This window comes from Vidua chalybeata, chromosome 6, assembly GCF_026979565.1.
Source record: "Vidua chalybeata isolate OUT-0048 chromosome 6, bVidCha1 merged haplotype, whole genome shotgun sequence".
NCBI lineage: Eukaryota > Metazoa > Chordata > Aves > Passeriformes > Viduidae > Vidua > Vidua chalybeata.
This window is the reverse complement of record NC_071535.1, coordinates 10,783,351-10,802,650: the sequence shown is the minus strand read 5'-3', so window position 1 is coordinate 10,802,650 and position 19,300 is coordinate 10,783,351. Positions and strand designations below refer to the sequence as shown.

General features: G+C 37.6%; 1 protein-coding gene across 4 annotated transcripts in view; it reads left to right on the top strand.

Moving 5' to 3' along the window:
• The window catches only part of TECPR2 (tectonin beta-propeller repeat containing 2), a 42,966-nt gene that overhangs the window by 4,537 nt on the left and 19,129 nt on the right, over nucleotides 1-19,300 (top strand). For all 4 annotated transcript variants that reach the window (XM_053945772.1, XM_053945775.1, XM_053945773.1 and 1 more), the window contains exons 3-16: nucleotides 1,079-1,377; nucleotides 1,490-1,618; nucleotides 2,041-2,172; nucleotides 3,100-3,257; nucleotides 4,367-4,679; nucleotides 5,472-5,604; nucleotides 6,916-7,377; nucleotides 7,971-8,971; nucleotides 10,332-10,515; nucleotides 12,317-12,490; nucleotides 14,616-14,796; nucleotides 16,242-16,383; nucleotides 17,602-17,842; nucleotides 18,596-18,685. In XM_053945772.1, coding sequence (XP_053801747.1) covers nucleotides 1,144-1,377; nucleotides 1,490-1,618; nucleotides 2,041-2,172; nucleotides 3,100-3,257; nucleotides 4,367-4,679; nucleotides 5,472-5,604; nucleotides 6,916-7,377; nucleotides 7,971-8,971; nucleotides 10,332-10,515; nucleotides 12,317-12,490; nucleotides 14,616-14,796; nucleotides 16,242-16,383; nucleotides 17,602-17,842; nucleotides 18,596-18,685 — 3,574 coding nt within the window. In that variant the 5' untranslated portion in view covers nucleotides 1,079-1,143. The remainder of the gene's footprint in view (nucleotides 1-1,078; nucleotides 1,378-1,489; nucleotides 1,619-2,040; nucleotides 2,173-3,099; nucleotides 3,258-4,366; nucleotides 4,680-5,471; nucleotides 5,605-6,915; nucleotides 7,378-7,970; nucleotides 8,972-10,331; nucleotides 10,516-12,316; nucleotides 12,491-14,615; nucleotides 14,797-16,241; nucleotides 16,384-17,601; nucleotides 17,843-18,595; nucleotides 18,686-19,300) is intronic.

Genomic DNA, 19,300 nt, shown 5'->3' with positions numbered 1-19,300 from the left:
AAAACTGCAAAACTATGCCATTCTGTTAACTGGCCTTGCTCATAGCAAAATAAAACTCAAGAAGTGAAGGCTTCTTTTCTTTTCCATGTTTCAAAGTCACCCATGAGGAGAAGCAGCAGCTACTGCTGCAAAATGTTCTTGTCAAGGCTGTAGTGATGAGAAAAATTACTAGGTTTAATTAAATTTTTTGAATATTTTTACGTTCCTCATGATCAGCTTTTTCTGAAGGTGCCAGTATGTTATTACTGTGATGAGCTCTGACTACGTTGCTTTTCTTGGAGAAGGCAAACAGACTCTTTGTTTCTGTTATTCATAGATATTCTCCCCTAAGTATATTTACAGCATTGCTCACAAGCATGAAATTATTTTCTTATCCATAAAAGGAAACCTGGACATATGGTACTTTTTTCCTGTTTACTCCTTATCTTTCTAAATTCAGTTGCTGCATGGATATTTTCCTGTGTCTGTCAAAATAGGAGTTTATAAGTTTTTACTCACCCCTTTCTTCCCACACTATTCTAATTGTTTGGTTGCTATTTGAATGTATAGCAGATGTAGCTCTAGCTGAACTGCTTCTCAGCTGTGTTTTTTCTTGGGCTGTGGGACATTAAGGAGTGGAGCCCAAGTTCTAGTCTGTTGCTTTGATCTTACAGTGCTGTCTGGCACAGGGAGTATCCCATGCTCTTGGGCACTGGTTGGATTGAGGGTAGAGGCTGCAGAAAGATGAAGAAATACATCACATGGATTGTTCAGTGTTAGAGTCCTTATGGCTTTTTCGCTAGGCAGATGAAAAGAAATACTGCATTTCAACTCAACTTTGACAAACTTACAGATGCAAGAAAAAGTGGTTATCCCGTATTTAGTGGTTACCATACATCTTTATTATGTTAGCTCAACTTAAGGAATACACTTTTTGTTAAGAAAAGGTTTCTTCTAAGAATAGGTTATATTCACTACAAGAGTTTACCTTGCTTTTTCTTTATGCAAAGCAAAATCTGAGAATTTTTTTCTTCTTTTTTCCTAGATTGTGGCTGTTAACCTTTTACTCTCTCCACATAAGTTAATGACATCTCTTTAGCTTTTGTCTTTCAGATTTCCTTATGTGGTCATGTAGATGTGTTTATTTCTGCCTTAAAATTGCTGATGCAAATCCTTGCTATGGCATCTGTGGCTTCACCAGTTACGTTTAAGGAATTTTGTCCCTTGTATTATCTCCTCAATGCCATTCCTACAAAGATCCAGAAAGGCTTTCGCTCTATTGTGGTTTACCTCACAGCACTTGATACCAATGGAGACTACATTGCTGTGGGGAGCAGCATTGGAATGCTTTATCTCTACTGCAGACATGTAAACCAGATGAAAAAATATAATTTTGAGGTAAATACTAACTTTTACTGTTGTCCCTTCTGATGAAGCTGAGTTGCTCAGACTTGAGCTCTCTGTTGGTGTCTCATTAACTTTGAGTTTTTTGTATGGTTTGTTTCAACAGGGGAGGTGTGAATCTATAACTTTTGTAAAGCTGTTGAGTTGTTTCGATGATCTGGTTGCTGTTGGTACAGCCTCAGGCCGGGTTGCAGTTTTCCAGCTTGTGTCTTCCTTACCTGGAAGGAATAAACAGGTAAATATTTTCATTTGCCTAAGTCTCTGTGAGGTCTAATATGGCCAGCTCTAGTAGTGTGTTACCATGATCCTTTGTAAGAGTGAAACCCAGCCAGTCTTGCCTGATGAAACAGCTGTGAATATGTTTTAGGCTTTATATGTTAAGCTTATAAACAATAATATTAAACCATGCTTTGCATTATAAAAGATGTATTTAATCAAATATGTTTCTGAGAGATTTCTTGTGTGTAATAATTGGCTGATCTCTTAGGTGGAGTGGGGTTTTGGATTATTATGGGGTTTCTGTGCTAAATAAACTTTAGAAGGACCTGCACTTTTGTACTTGATCTCTAGTTAAACCAGTTAGGAGTCACTGAATAGGCTTTGTGCATCCATTTTCTCTTCAGCTCATTCTTCTGTTGCTTTGTTATTGTTTCACAGCTTCGCAGATTTGATGTTGCTGGCATCCACAAAAGTAGCATTACAGCTTTAGCTTGGAGTCCCAATGGAATGAAATTATTCTCTGGAGATGACAAAGGAAAAATTGTCTACTCTGCACTAGACCTAGACCAGGTGAGCATTTGTTATAGGGACCTTAATTCACATTTGCACTTCCTGAAAGGATGCTTGTGTGTTTAAATATTTAGCAGTTACTTAATTGCTCAGTGTTACGTGTTTAGTTGGATGGTTTTATTGGTATGTGTACACTTGACCCAGTGTGTGCACACCCAGCAAGGCAACCATTGGCTATCCTTCAGAACTGCCTTATCTTTTTTAAAAAGTAATGCATTTTAAAAGAAGTAGTGATCCTTTTCATTTTTCATGAAATAATTATCATATCTTTCTTCAACTTTCAGCCAGCACTTTCTCTTCTCTTTGGAAGGGTTATTTTTGACTGATGTGGCTCTATTGATGAAGTACTTCTCTCAGAATTGTTCAGCATCTCTGTCTAGAGTATAGAATGAAAGTAACATATGGGTGCTGCTGGGTGACTAGCATGTTACCAGTAAATGGAATTTTTCTCACATCTTGTTAGATAGTATAGATGAGATGTCAAGAAATGTAATGCTAACTTGAATTTTTAAATGGGAGAAAAGTTTAAACAACATCTGTCCTGATTTATCTGTGACTGTCCCTCAATTTGCTTTGACAGAAATCACCAAAATTAATGATTGTCTCAGCAATATATGAACTGGCAGTAGGGAAGAAGGAAGAAAATGTGTCCTAAAATTCCTAAAGTTTCTGTTGATTTCAAGAGAAATGCATTAGCTAATATTCCAAGAGAAACTACATTTCATAGTGTGTCACACACAATCTAACTCCCCTCTTGCCTATGTGAATTAAGTCCATATTCATTAAGTGAATTGCATGCAACAGGAGTTCAAAAGCTTTTTGTTTTCTTTTTTTTCTTTTGGGCTTATAAATTTCTTTGAAGTGTTAGTTACCACCTTGTATTTTTAGGAGGGTTTGACTCTTGTGAATTGTGTGTGTCTTTGAAAGGGTATTTGCAACTCCAGCCTTGTATTGGAAGAGCCATCTTCGATTGTCCAGTTGGATTACAACCAGAAGGTGCTGCTTGTCTCTACTTTGCAGCGGACTCTGCTTTTTTACACAGAAGAGAAATCCGTCAACCAAGTTGGAACACAGCCCAGAAAAAAGTAACCCTCATAAAATCCTGGTGCAGGCTCATCTATTAATTCTTGCATTTCAAAGTGAATTACAGACAGCGTGATCTAGGCACTAAAATTAATACAACACAGCAGTCTGCTCATAAAAAGCTAGTTACAATAGCTGTGTGTGATCAAACATGAAATGACAATTATACCTATTTAGAAAGTATGTGGTTGCAAGTCTGTCACGATCATATTTTCAAGGCACTGTTAGGCAAAAATATTTAAGATGTTTTCTCATTTTTTTAAACTGAAAACACTGCCAAACTTCCTCTGCAGTCCCTCTTTGTTTACTGTGACTTGCAGTGAGCAAGCATTGTAATCAAGTCTGTCTAATGGGTGATGTAATATTTGATGCAAAAAGCAAATCATCATCCCTGTTTTTCTTATACACTGAAATGAGTTAACAGGGAGAATGTATAGTAAGCACTTAAATTTGAGTTGAAGACTAAGAACCTCTTGTGTGGCTTTGACATCTTCTCTTATGTAATTCCTCTTGGGTAAAGAAAAGGGAACCCAGTCATAGAACAGCATGACTGACTATTTCTCTAAGGAGAGGAAATTTACCCTTGAAAGAGGGTTTATGATGTATCTTTCAGGGATATGAATAGTATGAGGAATATCAAGGCCCATCTTATATGTGAAGGGTTTTCTTTGGTGATAGTAATGGTGTTTCTGTGAAATGAAGGGTTTAACAGCTGAGGTCTGTTCCGTGCTTCTTGCAAGTAAAGGCTGCCAGTTTCTTAGCATCAGTTTGTAGTGCTTTGCTTGGTTTTTATTAATTCTAGGAGAAGGATTAGTGCATAGTAGGATCTTTTTGAGATGGACAGAGTGGCATTAAGGCAATGAAGCTTATTAGGAGTAGTAATTTAACTTGCTTAGTTGATGTAGTGTCTGACATGCAAAGCTGAGGGGAAACTTGTTATTTGGAATTCCTGCTCATGTCTTAATGTAACTAAATTTGTACTTCAGACGTTTGACTGAATATTTTAATCAAAGACTTTCGATAATTTGTGGTTGTGAATTTGTGCCATTAGTTTTTATATTGTTTCTAAGTTGAGTATATAGCTTTTAAAATAAATTCTTTTGCATTTTAGCACTGGCAAATTTGGAGCATGTTTTATACCTGGCCTGTGTAAACAGAGTGACTTGACATTATTTGCTGCCAGACCTGGGCTTCGTCTGTGGAAGTCTGATGTTCATGGGACTGTTCAGGCCACGTTCATATTGAAAGACGTATTTGCTGGAGGAATAAAAACTTTTGAACTGTATCCTCGTTTAGAACCACCTGACAGAGGAAGTTACAGCTCTCCAGAGAAACACCTCGGGCTTGTCTCATGCTTTTTCCAAGAAGGATGGGTGCTGACCTGGAATGAATACAGCATCTATTTACTAGACACTGTGAACCAGGTAGATAAATCTTGTGGCTGCATATTTTGTTTCTTCTGTGTTTTTGTTCATGCTATGCTATGACACTCTGTTTTGGTTATACATTCTATGTCTGTGATTTAAATCCCTATTTAAAACAAAAAAAGAGAATATTTATTGTCTCACGTTGTCATTGCAATGATATACTCACCAACTAGCTCAGTATGTTGTTTATGAAAATTACATATATTTAAAGCTTTCAGTTAAGGTGTTAACATCATAATTAATTCTGATGCTTAGTGAAACATATAGAAACATACAGTCTGGGAATTAGTGCAGAAAGATATTTTAGGCCTATAAAATGTGCCTGGAACTATTTATTCTTTCTCTTCTACCACTGTTGGTGTCTTAAAAAAAGATGTATTACCTTTTATTTGGTATACAGTGAAGTGTTAGCTATTTTGTTGACTTAAAAATGCATATGAATGCAGATACAAGCCAGTATATTTTTGTCTAAATGATATTAAATATTCATACTGTGGCACTCTGCTGCCACCAATTTGTATATTGCTTAAGTTGTTATATTTAGTTGCCTTTAGTTGGACAAAGAATGGATCTGTGGAATTTAAATTAGTATAAAAATGGAGCTGCATCATGATCAAAGAGTTCTTTTCTGTTTCTTTTTTGGTTTGTTTTTTGATAAGATAAGAGCCTTTAGCCTGTACTGTTTATGTTGATTAAAATCCAGTGAATGCTTTTGTTAAGAGTACCATGTTGTGCAAAGACTCTGTTAATCTAATGCCAATTATTTCTTTCTCTGCTGACTCTTTACAGGCTTTGATTGGTGGCTTGGAAGGATATGGTGATATTGTGTCTGTGTCCTGTACCAACAATGAGATTTTTCTCTTAAAGGGAGATAGAGACATAATAAGAATTTCAAATAGACCTGAAGGACTGTCCTCAATAGGTTTGTATAGATTAGTAAGCTTACTATGTAGAAATTAGTAAGTTTAGTATGTATAAATTAGTGTGTAACTCATAGAACATGATGCCTATTGTACTTTTTTAATAACAAAAAACCAAAACTAACAAAACTGAAACACATCAAACCTCAGACAAATCCGTTCACATTATTGCAAAAACCTGCCAGGTCCTGTAGAGTTACTAATCTGTTCTGATATATATTTATAGAGATATAAGAGCTATCTAGATATCTTATATTTAGAGATCTGGTTTATCTGCTTATCTGAGCTTCTCTCTTGGCTGCAGTGAGAATGGAGGCATTAAGAAATTAAATATGCTTGCCTTTTTTGAGAGTGGATCAGCATTAACCTAACGAGGCATCTCTAATCTGTGCATTTAAGAGCTCATTCTGAACCATGTTGCTGAAGCAGTTTGGATTCCTGATCATGGTTATCCCTTTAGAATAAGTCTCAACAGCTGAATACTTTGATTCTGTGCCACCTGTCACTAGCCATGTTCCAGGGGAAATCTCAGCCTTCCTAGCAATGAAAAAGAAAGAACTGGCAAATAAATCCAAAGAATGCTCACTAAAATTCCAAAAATAATTTGACTGTTCACACTTGTTGCCATCTGAGTTAAACATTTATGTTACTAGAACTCTTTAAAAGGGGCTACTAATGCTTTTAAATACTCCATCTTAGCTTTGTTTTAGCAAAATGCTAATAAATATGCTATGAAGTCTCATTCAGTGCTGGAGAGCTTAACTTTCTTGTCATTGCATTTTGGCAATAGCTTTAGTCATATAGGCAGGTTTTTACTCACAAACCTCTAGAGACTGGCTACTGTTTTAATCTCAACTTTCAAGTATAGTTTGAAAGGAACCTTTAGAAGTGTATTTTCTTCTAATCACTACAGGGATTTATCTGATAATTTTCCTTAATTTTTTTTCAAGCTACTGAATGTTTGAATGAAGAAGTTAAAGATATAGGACATATCAGTATGTGATAGAATTGGATCTTCCAAGCTGCAGACCTGTACTGTTCTTTTTACATAAACATAAATTCAGAATTTTGCTAATAGAAGTTTGATACAGGGTTTGGGGGAAGTGCTTTCTTATAGATTAATTTTCAGGACGTTTATAGTGTGTGTGCTTGCGCACAGGTATTTATTTTTAAATGTTGTTAGCTTAGAATTTTTTTTTCATAAATATTCTTCTCATTCAGTACTCTCTGAAATTATGCCCCTACTCACTTGATGCTAGTATTAATACTTGAACTAGTATTTATAATTTTATTTTTCTTTTGGACAATTTCAGATGTGAATTCAAAATTGTCAAATCCTTTAACAGATACAAGTCCTAAATTGCTGACCCCATCATCAATAGTTTCATCTGTATCATCCAGCCCTTCAGTGGAAACAGAAAAAAAAATGGTGACTTCCCCTTCAGTTAGTGGTGATAAAATTGGCACTTCTTCAGTGAAAGATGATCTGGAAACTGCAGCACTATCAGAGAAAAGTTTTGATAGAGTGGGAGACTTGAGCAATGAAGCCAGGAAAAGGGGCTGCTCTGTAGTGAGTGAATCACGGAGCAGGAGCAGCTCTGTGAACTCTGTGGACAGTGGCTCAAGCTTTATGATGTGTGCAGACCAACTTCCAGAAGCTCAGAGAGATGGTCAACTTTCTTCACAACGGTTCAGCACCATCAGCTCTGAAGATTTTGATCAAGAACTTATTGTAAAGCCAATTAAGGTGAAAAAGAAAAAAAAGAAGAAACAGGGTAGGTGGAGCAGAGCTTTCCCTGACACTGCAGGTTGTTAGAGCATGTTATGTGAAAGAGTATGTGTTTGGCAGGCTTCCTGTATACTGTGGTGTTGTGCTTCTGAAATGGCTGAGGGGTTGTGATGAGCCATTTCTGTTTAAGATGAAAATCTTTATGGGGTGAAGTCTTTTTAGATGTGTTAGGAGTTTATTTCTTTTGTTTTGCTTTATGTAAACATGCTTTGAGTTCTAATGTATTCGTTAGTGGGACCATACAGTGGAATCTGTGTCCAGTTTTATGTTGGAATTGTGTAATATCTATTCATCCTATTCAGAATATTTGGCGGTGTCTTTCTTAGCCATCCTCTTTAGTTTGATGAAGTAGTGTTAGTACTCAGTTATTTTAACTGTTTACTGTATTAGGACTTTTTTTGGCTTTATATGTATCATTTAATGTTAAAGTTGAAAAAATTCAGTATGGTTAAAATTTTGGTTTAGCTTTGTTCTTCCTCCAGTTCTAAAAATATTTTAATTTCTTACTTGGCACTGGGATTTAATAGATCTTATTAATATTGCTTTTCTCCTTTTTTTCGTGTGTGTGTGTGATAACAGAAAATGGGACAAGGAGAAACCACAGCTCTCTGGAAGGCACACCAATTTATGAGCGTCAGCTTTCTGGTGACAGTCCACATTCCTTGAATGCAGACTCCTTTTCCATGACTTCCAGCATAATGAGTGGCAGCATTGATCATTTGAGTACTGGATCTCCAGATCACGAAAGTATGTTCAGTATGGAGTCCCATACAATCTTGCAGGAAGATAATGGTTCAGAAACTTTCAGTGTCCTGCAGTCTCCTGAGTCAGCAAATGTACTAATTAATGAAGAAAATGGAGATGTGACTGATTTACAGAAACTTCCAAACAGTGACAGTGGCATGGGTTCTTCAGCTGTTATAGGTATTTTGACATCTGCATCTCCTCTGATGCTCACGGAAGACTTGACAAGCAGTGTTGGTGGTGAATGTAATGGTGGTGTGGTTTTGGCAAGCAATGAATGCTGTCCTGGAAAGCTGAGCCAGGAGGAGGAGGAGGAGCAGGATTTTCCTACATTGTCTAAAATAGGTGAAGACTTGGATAAAATGAAGCTGCAGGATACTGAAAAATCTTCTGAAGATCCAGACCTTACAGACCAGATGTTTTTGGAATGTGACAGTATACTTGGTGTCCAGACATCCCTGACACCAAAGGAAAGTGATGAAACTGGTAAGGAAGACCAACAGCAGCTCTCTCTAATCCACAGTGCTCTGTCAGACCCTTCTGCAGTCCAGTGTGAAATCTCTGACGATGTTCATTCAGATAACTGTTCCATTTCTGGGTGGAATTTTGAAAGTGCAGTCAAAGCTAAATGTAGTACTAGCACTGCTGAAAGGGTAGCAGACACTCATGAAAGTAAGACTGAAAAATCTGCCTCAAGTGATGAGGAGGATATTTATGGACATGGATTACCATATTCATCCTCGGAGACCAACATGCCTGAAGTTGGTGCTGTGCCTGGTGCACAGGATGTAGCTAAGATAAGCCTAGATGAAATGGTGCTGTTAAAATCTGATCAGGTATGTATTTTCAGTTTAATTTAAGTCTCTTTAACCTTAAAAAGAAACAGCTTTTGAAAAGAAACATTCCTGCAATTACTGTCTTTTATATCTTTAGGAGAACAATTTTTTTTTTTACTTGATTCAGTACACAAGTAAAGTATAAAGCCAAACAACAGTATGTGTTGTAACTCTTAAAAATGTGATGTATCTGACTTCAAAATGGGTGATGTGTGCTTGCAATGCAAAGAAGCTGTTCTGGCTGTATTATTCCCAGCTCAACAAAAATGCTGTTAGAACCCCATCCATTAAAGAGTGAAGAGTAAAACCCAGTCACGCTCAAAGGCTGCTGCTTGTTTGGATCTCTAGTAGTCCTAATTCTGTGTGATGCTGTTCCCAAATTCAGCTGACTTCATGAAGAATTAATGCTAATTATCTCACATGGCTGGCTTCTGCTTAAGGATTATTTTACCTCTAAATACTCAGAATAAGGATTAGTCTTTGCCCCCTAGCCAGCAGTAGTTAGTACTGTTTAAAATGTTGACAGTTTCCTTCTTCTGTTTTCACTCTTTCCTTCATAGTTATTTTGTGGGTAATCTTCATATATACTATAGAAAAGAAGTACTAAAGTTGTAAAATCTGCAAAATTGCCAGAATCACTGGGACTTTTAGCAGAAGTCTTAAGAAGGAGGTGCAGTTCTTGTGGGGTGGGGGATATGGTCTCTTTTAGATTTGTAACAGCCTTGTATTGAGATCAACCAAATATTCTTTCATAAAGGTTGAGTTTTAAGTTGATGGTGTCCTACCTACTGACAACTGCAGCCCAAAGTGCAGAAGATTTTTGTTTCAGGTTATGGTATTCTTACACTCTGTCATGTTCAGAAACCTTCCCTGGTAATGTATGCAGTGCTTGAGTTCACCTCATGGAAGCAATCAAAATTTAAGAGAGCAGGCTGTAAACCAGATTTCTGCAAGATGTGGCTCCTCTACCATACAGAGAGTACCAGAGTTGGGTATTCAGCTGTTTCTGCCCTTCAGCTGTCTTGTTGCCTTTGCTCATCACTTCCTAGACAATGAATAATTTCCTGGACTACAGGCAGGCTGTACATTTTTATATATTCCTTCTTTGGAGCTGGATGATGGGGTGGAGGGGTTTATTTTTTTGCTAAATCTGTTGTTTGAGCAGTTTCATTGTGCACATACATCCTTAGAGAACAGTGACAGATGTAGTTTTATTTTACACAAGGCAAATTTATTCATTGATTAAAGTACTTAAGTTTAGCTTTTTTAAAATCAGAATGTGGGAGCTGCTGTTCTTACATACCCATTTTCTTAGGCAGTTTGAAGACACCTGACACTGTTCTGACTCTACAGTTTTTAGTTTGCAGAGAGCTGGATGGGATACTCTGGCCCTGGATATGGCATCCTGAGCTTGGTTGTCTCAGAAAAATACATTTGGTGCCTGGACTACCGAGGCAGCCTGTACTGCAGTCCCCTTCCTGCGGCCGGGCTGCGCTGGCAGAAGTTTGAGGATGGAGTCCAGCAAGTGGCAGTTTCCCCCTCAGGTAGGTTGCCTTCTGCTGCACTATTGCCTTGTAAATATAAAACTTGGATAGACTTGGGCATTTTCTGTGTTTTTTCGTGGTTTTTTTTGGTTGGTTTTTTGTGGTTTTTTTTTTTTTTTTTTTTTTTTTTTTTTTTTTTTTTTTAGTATGTTATTATTTAATTAGGTGAAACTTGTCACCTTTATCAGGTTACGTATATAGTTGAGTGCATATGTAATTTCCACACAGGCAGTTCATAGTTTGTTTGTTTTTTTCAAATCAATTACTTCCAGAAACTTGGTTGTTCAGGGCTTGTTTCATGTAAAAGTAGTGTGTTGGTTTGGATTCCTTTTTGTTTGTTTTTTTTTTTAAATAGTCACAGTTGTACGACTGCATCTTCACTACCTCTGCATCCCACGTTCTAGTTTAAGTTGCTGTGTTTCTAGTAGGTTCCCATTGCATTTTGGGAGGTTTTCAACATGCATTTATTTGCCTGGTTAAAGTGAACTTCAGAAGTAACAGTTTAGTGGTAGGCAGAGAAGAGCTTATTGTCTATAGACAACCTTGATTTTTGTTACAGAGCTATAGAAGTTCTTGGCTGTGAGGGTGGTGAGGCACAGGAAGAGGTTGCCCAGAGAAACTGTGGATGCCCCATCCCTGGAAGTGTTCAAGGCCAGGCTGGATGAGGCCTTCAGCAATCTGGTCAAGTGAGAGGTGTCCCTGCCCTGGCAGGAGGGTTGGAACTAGATGATCTTTAAGATCCCTTCCCACCCAAACCATTCTGTGATTCACAATTTTAAAGTTCTTTTTCTTGTAAGTGTAGAATTGGCTTTGTGTATGTGTGGGTTGGTTGATTTGATTTCTTTTAAAATACTGAAGAAAAAAACTTTGAAGTCTTAGTACATTTGCATATGCATTTGTTCTGGATGGTTGTGAATGAGGATTATGTTGGCTTAAAATTAAGCAGGTTTTGGTTATAAACTTGCGTCACGTTTGGCCTTCCAGATTGTTCCAGGACTGGAGTGAAAATACAAAATTTCTCAGCCATTTTAATTTCTTTGTCTCCTGCCTTGCCACTGCTTTTATTCCTTGTCATTTCTAAAAGCACATGTCAGTCTTCCCTTCTGTCTGTAGGGGAAGACTTGCTATCTGTTTTAAGAAGAAAATTCTGTTTGATCTGTCACTGAGCTTTGCAATAGCCAAAACAATTTGAGAGTACTTGAAGTGTGGGTTCATCCAGCTCAATATCTTACCCTTAAAAGTGGTCCAACAGGGTTCCTGCACAAAAGTGAAAGGCATAGGCATGTGTCATATTTGCCCTTGGTAGTTTCAGGCTACAGTTGTTGGTGGCTCAAATTGCCTAAGCAAAAAGGTTGTTCCTCTGCATTTCTTATCCTTCAGTTCCAGGAATTCACCGAGCTTTTCACTGAATCTGTGGAAGTTTCTAGCATCCACAGTTTGCCATGGATGTGTTAATGTGGGAGCATATTAACCACAACATGTTAAAATGGAATTAAATGCAACTTTGTGGAATCATTCAAAGGAAATTAATATGACAGTGTACTGTTCTGGTACAAGCCAGCAGTTAAGTTTGGAGTTCCATTTGGTTTTCTTTTTTTAAGATATTATTATATCTTAAAAGTCAGTTACTGTTCTGGTCTTGCTTTAAAAATTGTAAGGGCTTTTTAAACTTGCATTTTTGTTTAATGCTATTGATTTGCTTTTCCCCTCCTATTAGTTTAGATGTAGCTAGGACATGTCACCTGTGACTGTTGCAGTAATTGCTGAGTGCTGTTATGTTCTTTCTTTGCTTCTCTTACAGGGACTCTTCTCTGGAAGATTGAACAGAAGACAAACAAAGCTTTTGCCTGTGGAAAAGTAACTATAAAAGGAAAACGGCACTGGTATGAGGCTTTACCCCAGGCTGTATTTGTAGCTCTAAGTGATGACACTGCCTGGATTATCAGAACAAATGGAGATCTGTATCTGCAAACAGGTACCTGAATTAATTGCAGGCTCCTTGAATTGTGGGCTGAGATTATTAGATTTCAAGTCTATAGGATGATGGCAATTTGCTATAAATGTTATTCACAGCCAGGACATAATGAAACCTTTTTATCTTGAGAAACACTTGGAAACAGTTGTGAGATTTTGTGTAATTAGAAGAGTGGAAAAGCCAGTTCATGGCCACTTGTTTTGTGTGTGTCAAGTGGAGTATATACAGTACAGAGAGTTTATGGCATGAGGAAGATATGAGATGGATGGAGGTAAATGGAAAGGTCTTACAAAAAATAACAAAATAATATCCTTGCTTTGAAAGTGGTGTGGTGCACTGAAACAACTCAGCCTTAAGTGGGCAGAATACGGAAAAGTAGAAGCTTTGTGTTTTGAAAAAGCACAGATCTCTAGAAGGTAAGAATTACCACTTGATAATGACAGGAAGGTCTTCTGAGACCTTCTGAGACCTGAGAAGATGGTGAAGTGATTTGGAAGTATAGACAAGTGGTATGTGTTTTATGTGATAGGGAAAGCAAAGCCATGGGGGAATAGAATGGCCTGTGGAGGAGGAATCTGCAGCTGCCTTCTTCCTGGATGTGAATGAGGCCCAAACTGGAAGAAGGGCTAGTGTAGTGGCAACTTTGAAGTCGTGGCCTTAGTTTTAAGTTCTTCCGAAGAGGATGTATTTGGAAGGTGTTATGCAGACAATATTCAGGCTAAATGCAAGCAGCTAGGATGAAGGATGGTAGTACTAGTTTCAGAGTTAAGGGAGAAAAGTATCAAGGACTCTTGGGCATGTGAGGCTTGCAAAGAGAGCTGAGTTACTAAGGAAAAATTACCGATAACATGATGAAGGAATTACTGGTGAAGGAAGAGGAGGACTGGGTTAAGGGCAAACTGTATAAGAAGAACAGAAAGAGGACACCATGTCTGAGTGGCTATCAAAATTCTCAGTTACCCTTCATTTAATTTTGGCACTCTTGTAATTTCTCTTTTAGGTTTAGTTATTGTAGCAAAATGCAAAAATTCTTTGTGATTAAGAAAACTGTTTTAAGTACACATCACTGTTTCAAAGACACTCTATTAAAATTGTTTTTTTTTTTTAGTTAAGAAGCCTGCCCATGGTCACATGCATACTGTCAATAGGCATGGATAGTGGTGATGGAGAGTAAATTTTGGATGCTTATCATACAGGGCTCTGTGGAGTTTTGAATCAATCTTTTTCTTCCCTTTGAGAGATCGGTTTGATTACATCAGCTTACATTCTGCTGTTCTTAGGCTTCCAAATTTGTCTTTTGATGCAAAAAATAAATTCTCAGTATATCAGTCTTCCTAATGAGAGGCAGCCAGTGGAAATTGTTTCTCCAGGATCTTTTCATTCCCTTCACTGTCTTTTGTAACATAACGAAAGTGTGTGCTCAGAGGTTTAGAAATGAGTGTTCTTGTTGGTCTAGAATATATCATACACGTGAGTCTGTTCATACTGGCTTTGGCAGCATGATGAGATGAAGCAAAAGCTGTGTCTCCCGAGATGTTTCACATGCAGTTTCATATGTGTAAATCAAGCTTCACTGTAATCATAAAGAAGACATGTTCCTGTAGATTAGATGTAGAAATGTGTGCAAACTGCCTGTAAATCTACCAGAACCTCTCTGCTCCTTTCAGTACTATACACCGTGGCATGCTCTTTTATAATTGCTCTGCTGTCACTACTCACATCAGGTTGCTTCTCTCCCTGGCATGTTTTGGGCAAAAGTTCTTCCATTACTGGCTTTTTCTTTGACACTTCTGTCAGCTCTATTTAATAGAGATTTTATAAATGGAGATTCCTGGTGCTGACACTAGAGGGAGAAAAGGAACAGAAATGACAGGACTGGACATGCACTGTGCAGGATGTTGAAGGATGTACAGTGTCTTATTTTTTAAAATGTAAAGTCAGCTATATTAGAGGAAATTATTAGCATTAATAGAACAGTCACTCAAGGAAATTGTGATCAAATGACAAATGTTAGCATGTCAAGGAGAGTCCCTTCTGCATTTTCTTTTATTGAGTTGCTTTATCTCTTTCCTTTTTGTTGCAAAAGCCAAAGTTTGTAAAGCAATCCTCATTTTCTGATTTCTAGGCCTGAGTGTGGATCGTCCTTGTGCCCGAGCAGTAAAGGTTGACTGCCCTTATCCACTGTCACAGGTCACATCCAGAAATAATGTGGTGTGGGCTCTGAGCGAGCAGCGGGCGCTGCTGTACCGGGAGGGAGTGCGCAGCTTTTGTCCTGAAGGAGAGCAGTGGAAGAGTGACATTGTCAGGTAGTAACTCTGGTGGGACGTGCTGGGCATGACCAGAATGGCACAAATAATTGTGCTGGAGCTCCTTGATGTTTGAAAAAGTATTACCTGAGCTCGTGTGTCTATATACCACTGTGTGTGTGTCTGTATATGTATTTTAGCTGTCTGTCTATACTTCCTTCCTTCCTGCCAGCCAGCCATCCATGACTGCTGTGTAATGAAAGGAATTGTCATAAACAGAAGCAGGTTTAAAGAGTGAGAAAAAATTTAAAATACCTTTATAATGTCTGTCAACATGATTTTTTGTTAAATATTGCTTCTTTAATCTGTGGCATAATGTTTTTGAGGAGCTCTCCAGTTTTGAGAGGTTTTTTTTTTTTTCTTTTTTTTTTTTTTTCCCATGAGATTAAATGCATTTTCTTGGTCATCCACACAGCTGGATAACACTTCTGCACTCCTCAGCCACAGGTTTTTATAAATATTTTGTGTAGTTGGTATTTAGCTTTGTAGTTGATCCTATGCTCATGGTAGTTCCTTTGTGATAAAGTTAAAAGCACTGAGTCTCTACTGCTGGCTTTGAGAATGTAGAATTTGGTGTCTCTTGTGACATTAGCCTGGTGCAAGTTTAGGAAGAAATTCAAGTTCTTCTTGTCAGGAGATTTTATCTGCTGAATATCCTATTGTGAAACCTTAACTTGTGCTACCTCCCAGCCTGGTATTATTGAACAGTCTGAGAAACTACAGTGTCTTTGTTCAAATGTGAAATTTGCTTGTACTCTCATGAGTTTGTTTAATGAAAATACCTGCTGACCTACACCTTAGGTACATTTCATGTTCTTGGGCTTTGTGTTAAAATTGCAGAAGGCAGTCACTATTTGTTCTTAAATTGTCAAGAAAGGTTATCTGAAAGAGCTAGCATTGTTTGCTACCTTTTCAGTGTCTGATATGATCACCTGACCCTGTTTTCTGAGCTTGAAAGTCATTTACTTATGCAGGAAACATACAGTCCTGAATTCAGCATTTATCTCTGTCACATAGTTAAGTTTTCTCTTTGTGGTCCCTGAACTGCAGGTATTGTTCTCAGAACAGGTCAAGGAAGTTGAGGAGAAAGATTTATGAAGCTGTTTTATCAAAACCTTAAAGAACACAGCTCTTGATTGCTTATTTACTGAACAAAATAGGGCTTGTTTAGTTTTATTGTTATGTATCCAAGTTTCAAATCTTGAGTGATCTTTGAAGGACTTGTGGTCTTTGTTGTAGTTGTTGTTGAATGTTTTTTACTTAAACAAATAAAATATAAAGTACTGAATAACTGAAAATTTAATGTCAAATGTGGTTTTTAGCTTGTCCCCACTGAGTTTCATCTGTGTTAAACCATTAGTATTGTATGTAGTAGCTTCCTTAAAATACCATTAACATAAATTTGAATTAAGGTTTTTAATATTTTTACTTGTTTGCATTTCCAGTGAAATGCAAGCTTTGGAACCAGTGTGCATAACCCTTGGCGATCAGCAGACATTATGGGCTTTGGATATCCATGGCAATCTCTGGTTCAGGACTGGTATAGTTTCAAAGAAACCACAAGGAGATGATAACCATTGGTGGCAAGTAGGCATTTTTTTATTTTGCTTTCAGTTTAGTCTTCTACCTTGGGTTGATTGTTTGTGTTGTTTTCCCACAAGATTCTAAGAAAAAATTTAATTAATAGTACACTTTATTCAGTATATTTAAATTTCTGTATGGCTGTGGCTGAAATCCCCTTTCTGTGTCTGCTATAAAGAGGGAAAGAAAACCATCCCATGGTCATTCAGAGCAGCATTGCAGAAGCTTTCAAGAACACAAGAAATGCTCTGCCAGGTCATAGGACATGCTGTTGAAGCAGAGCATCAAATCTGACTGCTGAATGCAGCCTCTTCTCTTGTCTTTTAGTGCCCATCCTTTTCCTTAGCTAGAGAAAATAAACAGTAAGTCACCATGCAAAAGAATGTGTTTTGCATTTTTCCATTCAGTTGAGGTTTCTTTGAGCCATGTGGAGCTGCTTGCTTCAGCCACAGTTCATATGGGTGAAACCAGCTCAGTTACTGCAATTATTGTCTGGTATTGATTTGGGATTCCTGACTCTGGTTTCTCCAGCTTTTCTTGTTTTCTCCAGAGATAGGGGTGGGAAAGAAGGGAGTACAAAAACAGTCTTACAGAAAATTTGTCTAGATGCTACCTTAGTCACAAGAATTTTGGTCTGTGTGCATGTATAATCCCTTTTTGCATGTGAGCATCATGAGTAGCTTGGCTTTGAGGATATTGGCAAAGAGCTGCTCTTTTTGTGCTCTTAGAATTTTCATTCCTTTCTAGGAGTATCCCAGAGTGTTGCCAACCTAGTTGTCCATGACAGAACTTGGGCAATTATTTATTTAGACCTCATTCTGCACTGTGAATTAAAATGTCCATGAGGTAGTTGCAAAGGAGTATTCCATTCAAGTTTGTCATGTGTTTTGAATTGCTACACTGTGCAGGTTTCTGTCTTCCTTTGGGAAATTGAAAATTCACCTCTTAGTTTGCAGAGTTTGGCATGTTTTTAGAGGGAGACATCCTAAAACAAAGGGCTGTCTTAAAATTCAGATTTCTAAATGGATTGTTGGATAGAAAGGAGTTGTATGCTGGTGTTTAATACTGATTATGGCTTGTTAGCAAGACAATTATTCAAAATCTACCATTATTATTTTTTCCTTTCCTACACTTTGAATTCTAAAAAAGCTTGTGGTGAAAGATTGTGCAGTTCACCCCACAGCTTAACTAATTATCAAGAGCACTTTTTCCTTTTTCCCTTAGGTAAGCATCACTGATTATGTAGTGTTTGACCAGTGCAGCCTGTTCCAGACCATAATCCAGGCAACTCACACGGTGGCAACAGCAGCTCAGGCACCTGTGGAGAAGGTGGCTGACAAGCTTCGAATGGCATTTTGGTCACAGCAGCTTCAGTGTCAGCCCAGCCTCCTCGGAGTCAATGGCAGTGGAGTCTGGATCTCTTCAGGCAAAAACGAATTCCATGTAGCAAAGGGAAACTTAATAGGTTGGTGTGCTTTTGCATCTTTATTTTTTTTTAAGTTAAGAATATTAAATAGAAGGAAATAAGTAACTACAACTCTGTCGCCACAGAAATTACCCATGGCAAGTCAGGGCAGCTTTAACTTATTTAAAAATTAAATTAAATTATTCATTAGCATTTGGTCTTAAATACTTTCTCATTTAAAGGGAAATATTTTTCATGGAAAAGTCATTGTTGACCAGTGAACTGTGCACAAGTTACTGCTTTTAACACCTACATTTGTCTCTTCTCTAGGTTAAGGCAATCTTAAGCTGCTGAACCTGTTTTATCTTGTACAGTGGAGTCTGGCTCTTGATGAATGTGACTGTGCAAGACACTAATGTTATGGGTTTATAGTGCTAATAAATAGAGGGATTGCTTTATTTTTCTTGCTACAGTTCTCAAAATAGAATACATTTTTGGTACATTTCTTTGTAGGTAAACACTAACAGTACATCTAGGATATTGTTTAACCTCATAATCAAATTGGTCCCCTGTTGAAGACCATTAATATTCTTCTTTGTCTTCTGCATTCCCAGTTTCCTCTCTGTGTTTTTACATAGGTGTCTGGAGGAGGCTTCCCCCTCCCCCCAACAGTACTTTGAAAGATTTTCATAGAGAATCTTGTCTAAAATGTATTTAATAATCGATTGCAATTGAATTTCTTCTAAATTTGAAATAACAAATTTTAACAGAAAACAGTGTTTCCTATTAATGCCACTTGTTCTTTCTTTCAAGGCACGTATTGGAATAATATTGTGCCTCGTGGTACTGCTTCTGCCACAAAATGGATTTTTGTGTTGGCTTCCCCAGCTTCATCTAATGAAGGTTGGTAAATCAACAGTGCAGGTGTATAATATGTGATTTTTAAACAGAGTGGAATTGATGGTGTAAGTAATTAAATATCCTGAATTACTTCAGATTTTGGTTGTCTTTTATGTTTGCAGGGATCTAAAATAGTTGAAGTAGGGTGGAAGTATATCTGTAAAACTACTGGAGATTAATGTAATGTATTATTCACTCTTTGGTGTGGAGTGGCGTCCAACAGAGAAATGGGTGGTCCTCAGGAGCAGCAACTTCCTAAACTGCCAAAGCATGAATTGCCAGAATTTGTAATTGGAAGTTTCAGAGCATGCTTTGCTGAAATGCCTGCAGTAACCAGGTGCTTCTCCTGTGAGTGCAGTTACTGCAGCAAAATTGCCCATTATTGGTAAAGGTGAGACTCTGTCAGGGAATAGAACTGCTGGTTACAGTAGTTAGCAATTGCATTATCTAAGTAAACTGGCTTTAGTGGAAAAAATGTGGTTTAGATCTGAAAAAGAATGCTGCTTTTCAAAGGCTATTATCAAGGATATAAAAGAGCAAAAGAATAAAGAGAGGTGATAGTGCACTGTTACATGTGTCTTCTCTCTTATTACTTCCTTCAAATGAAAAATTTCTTCA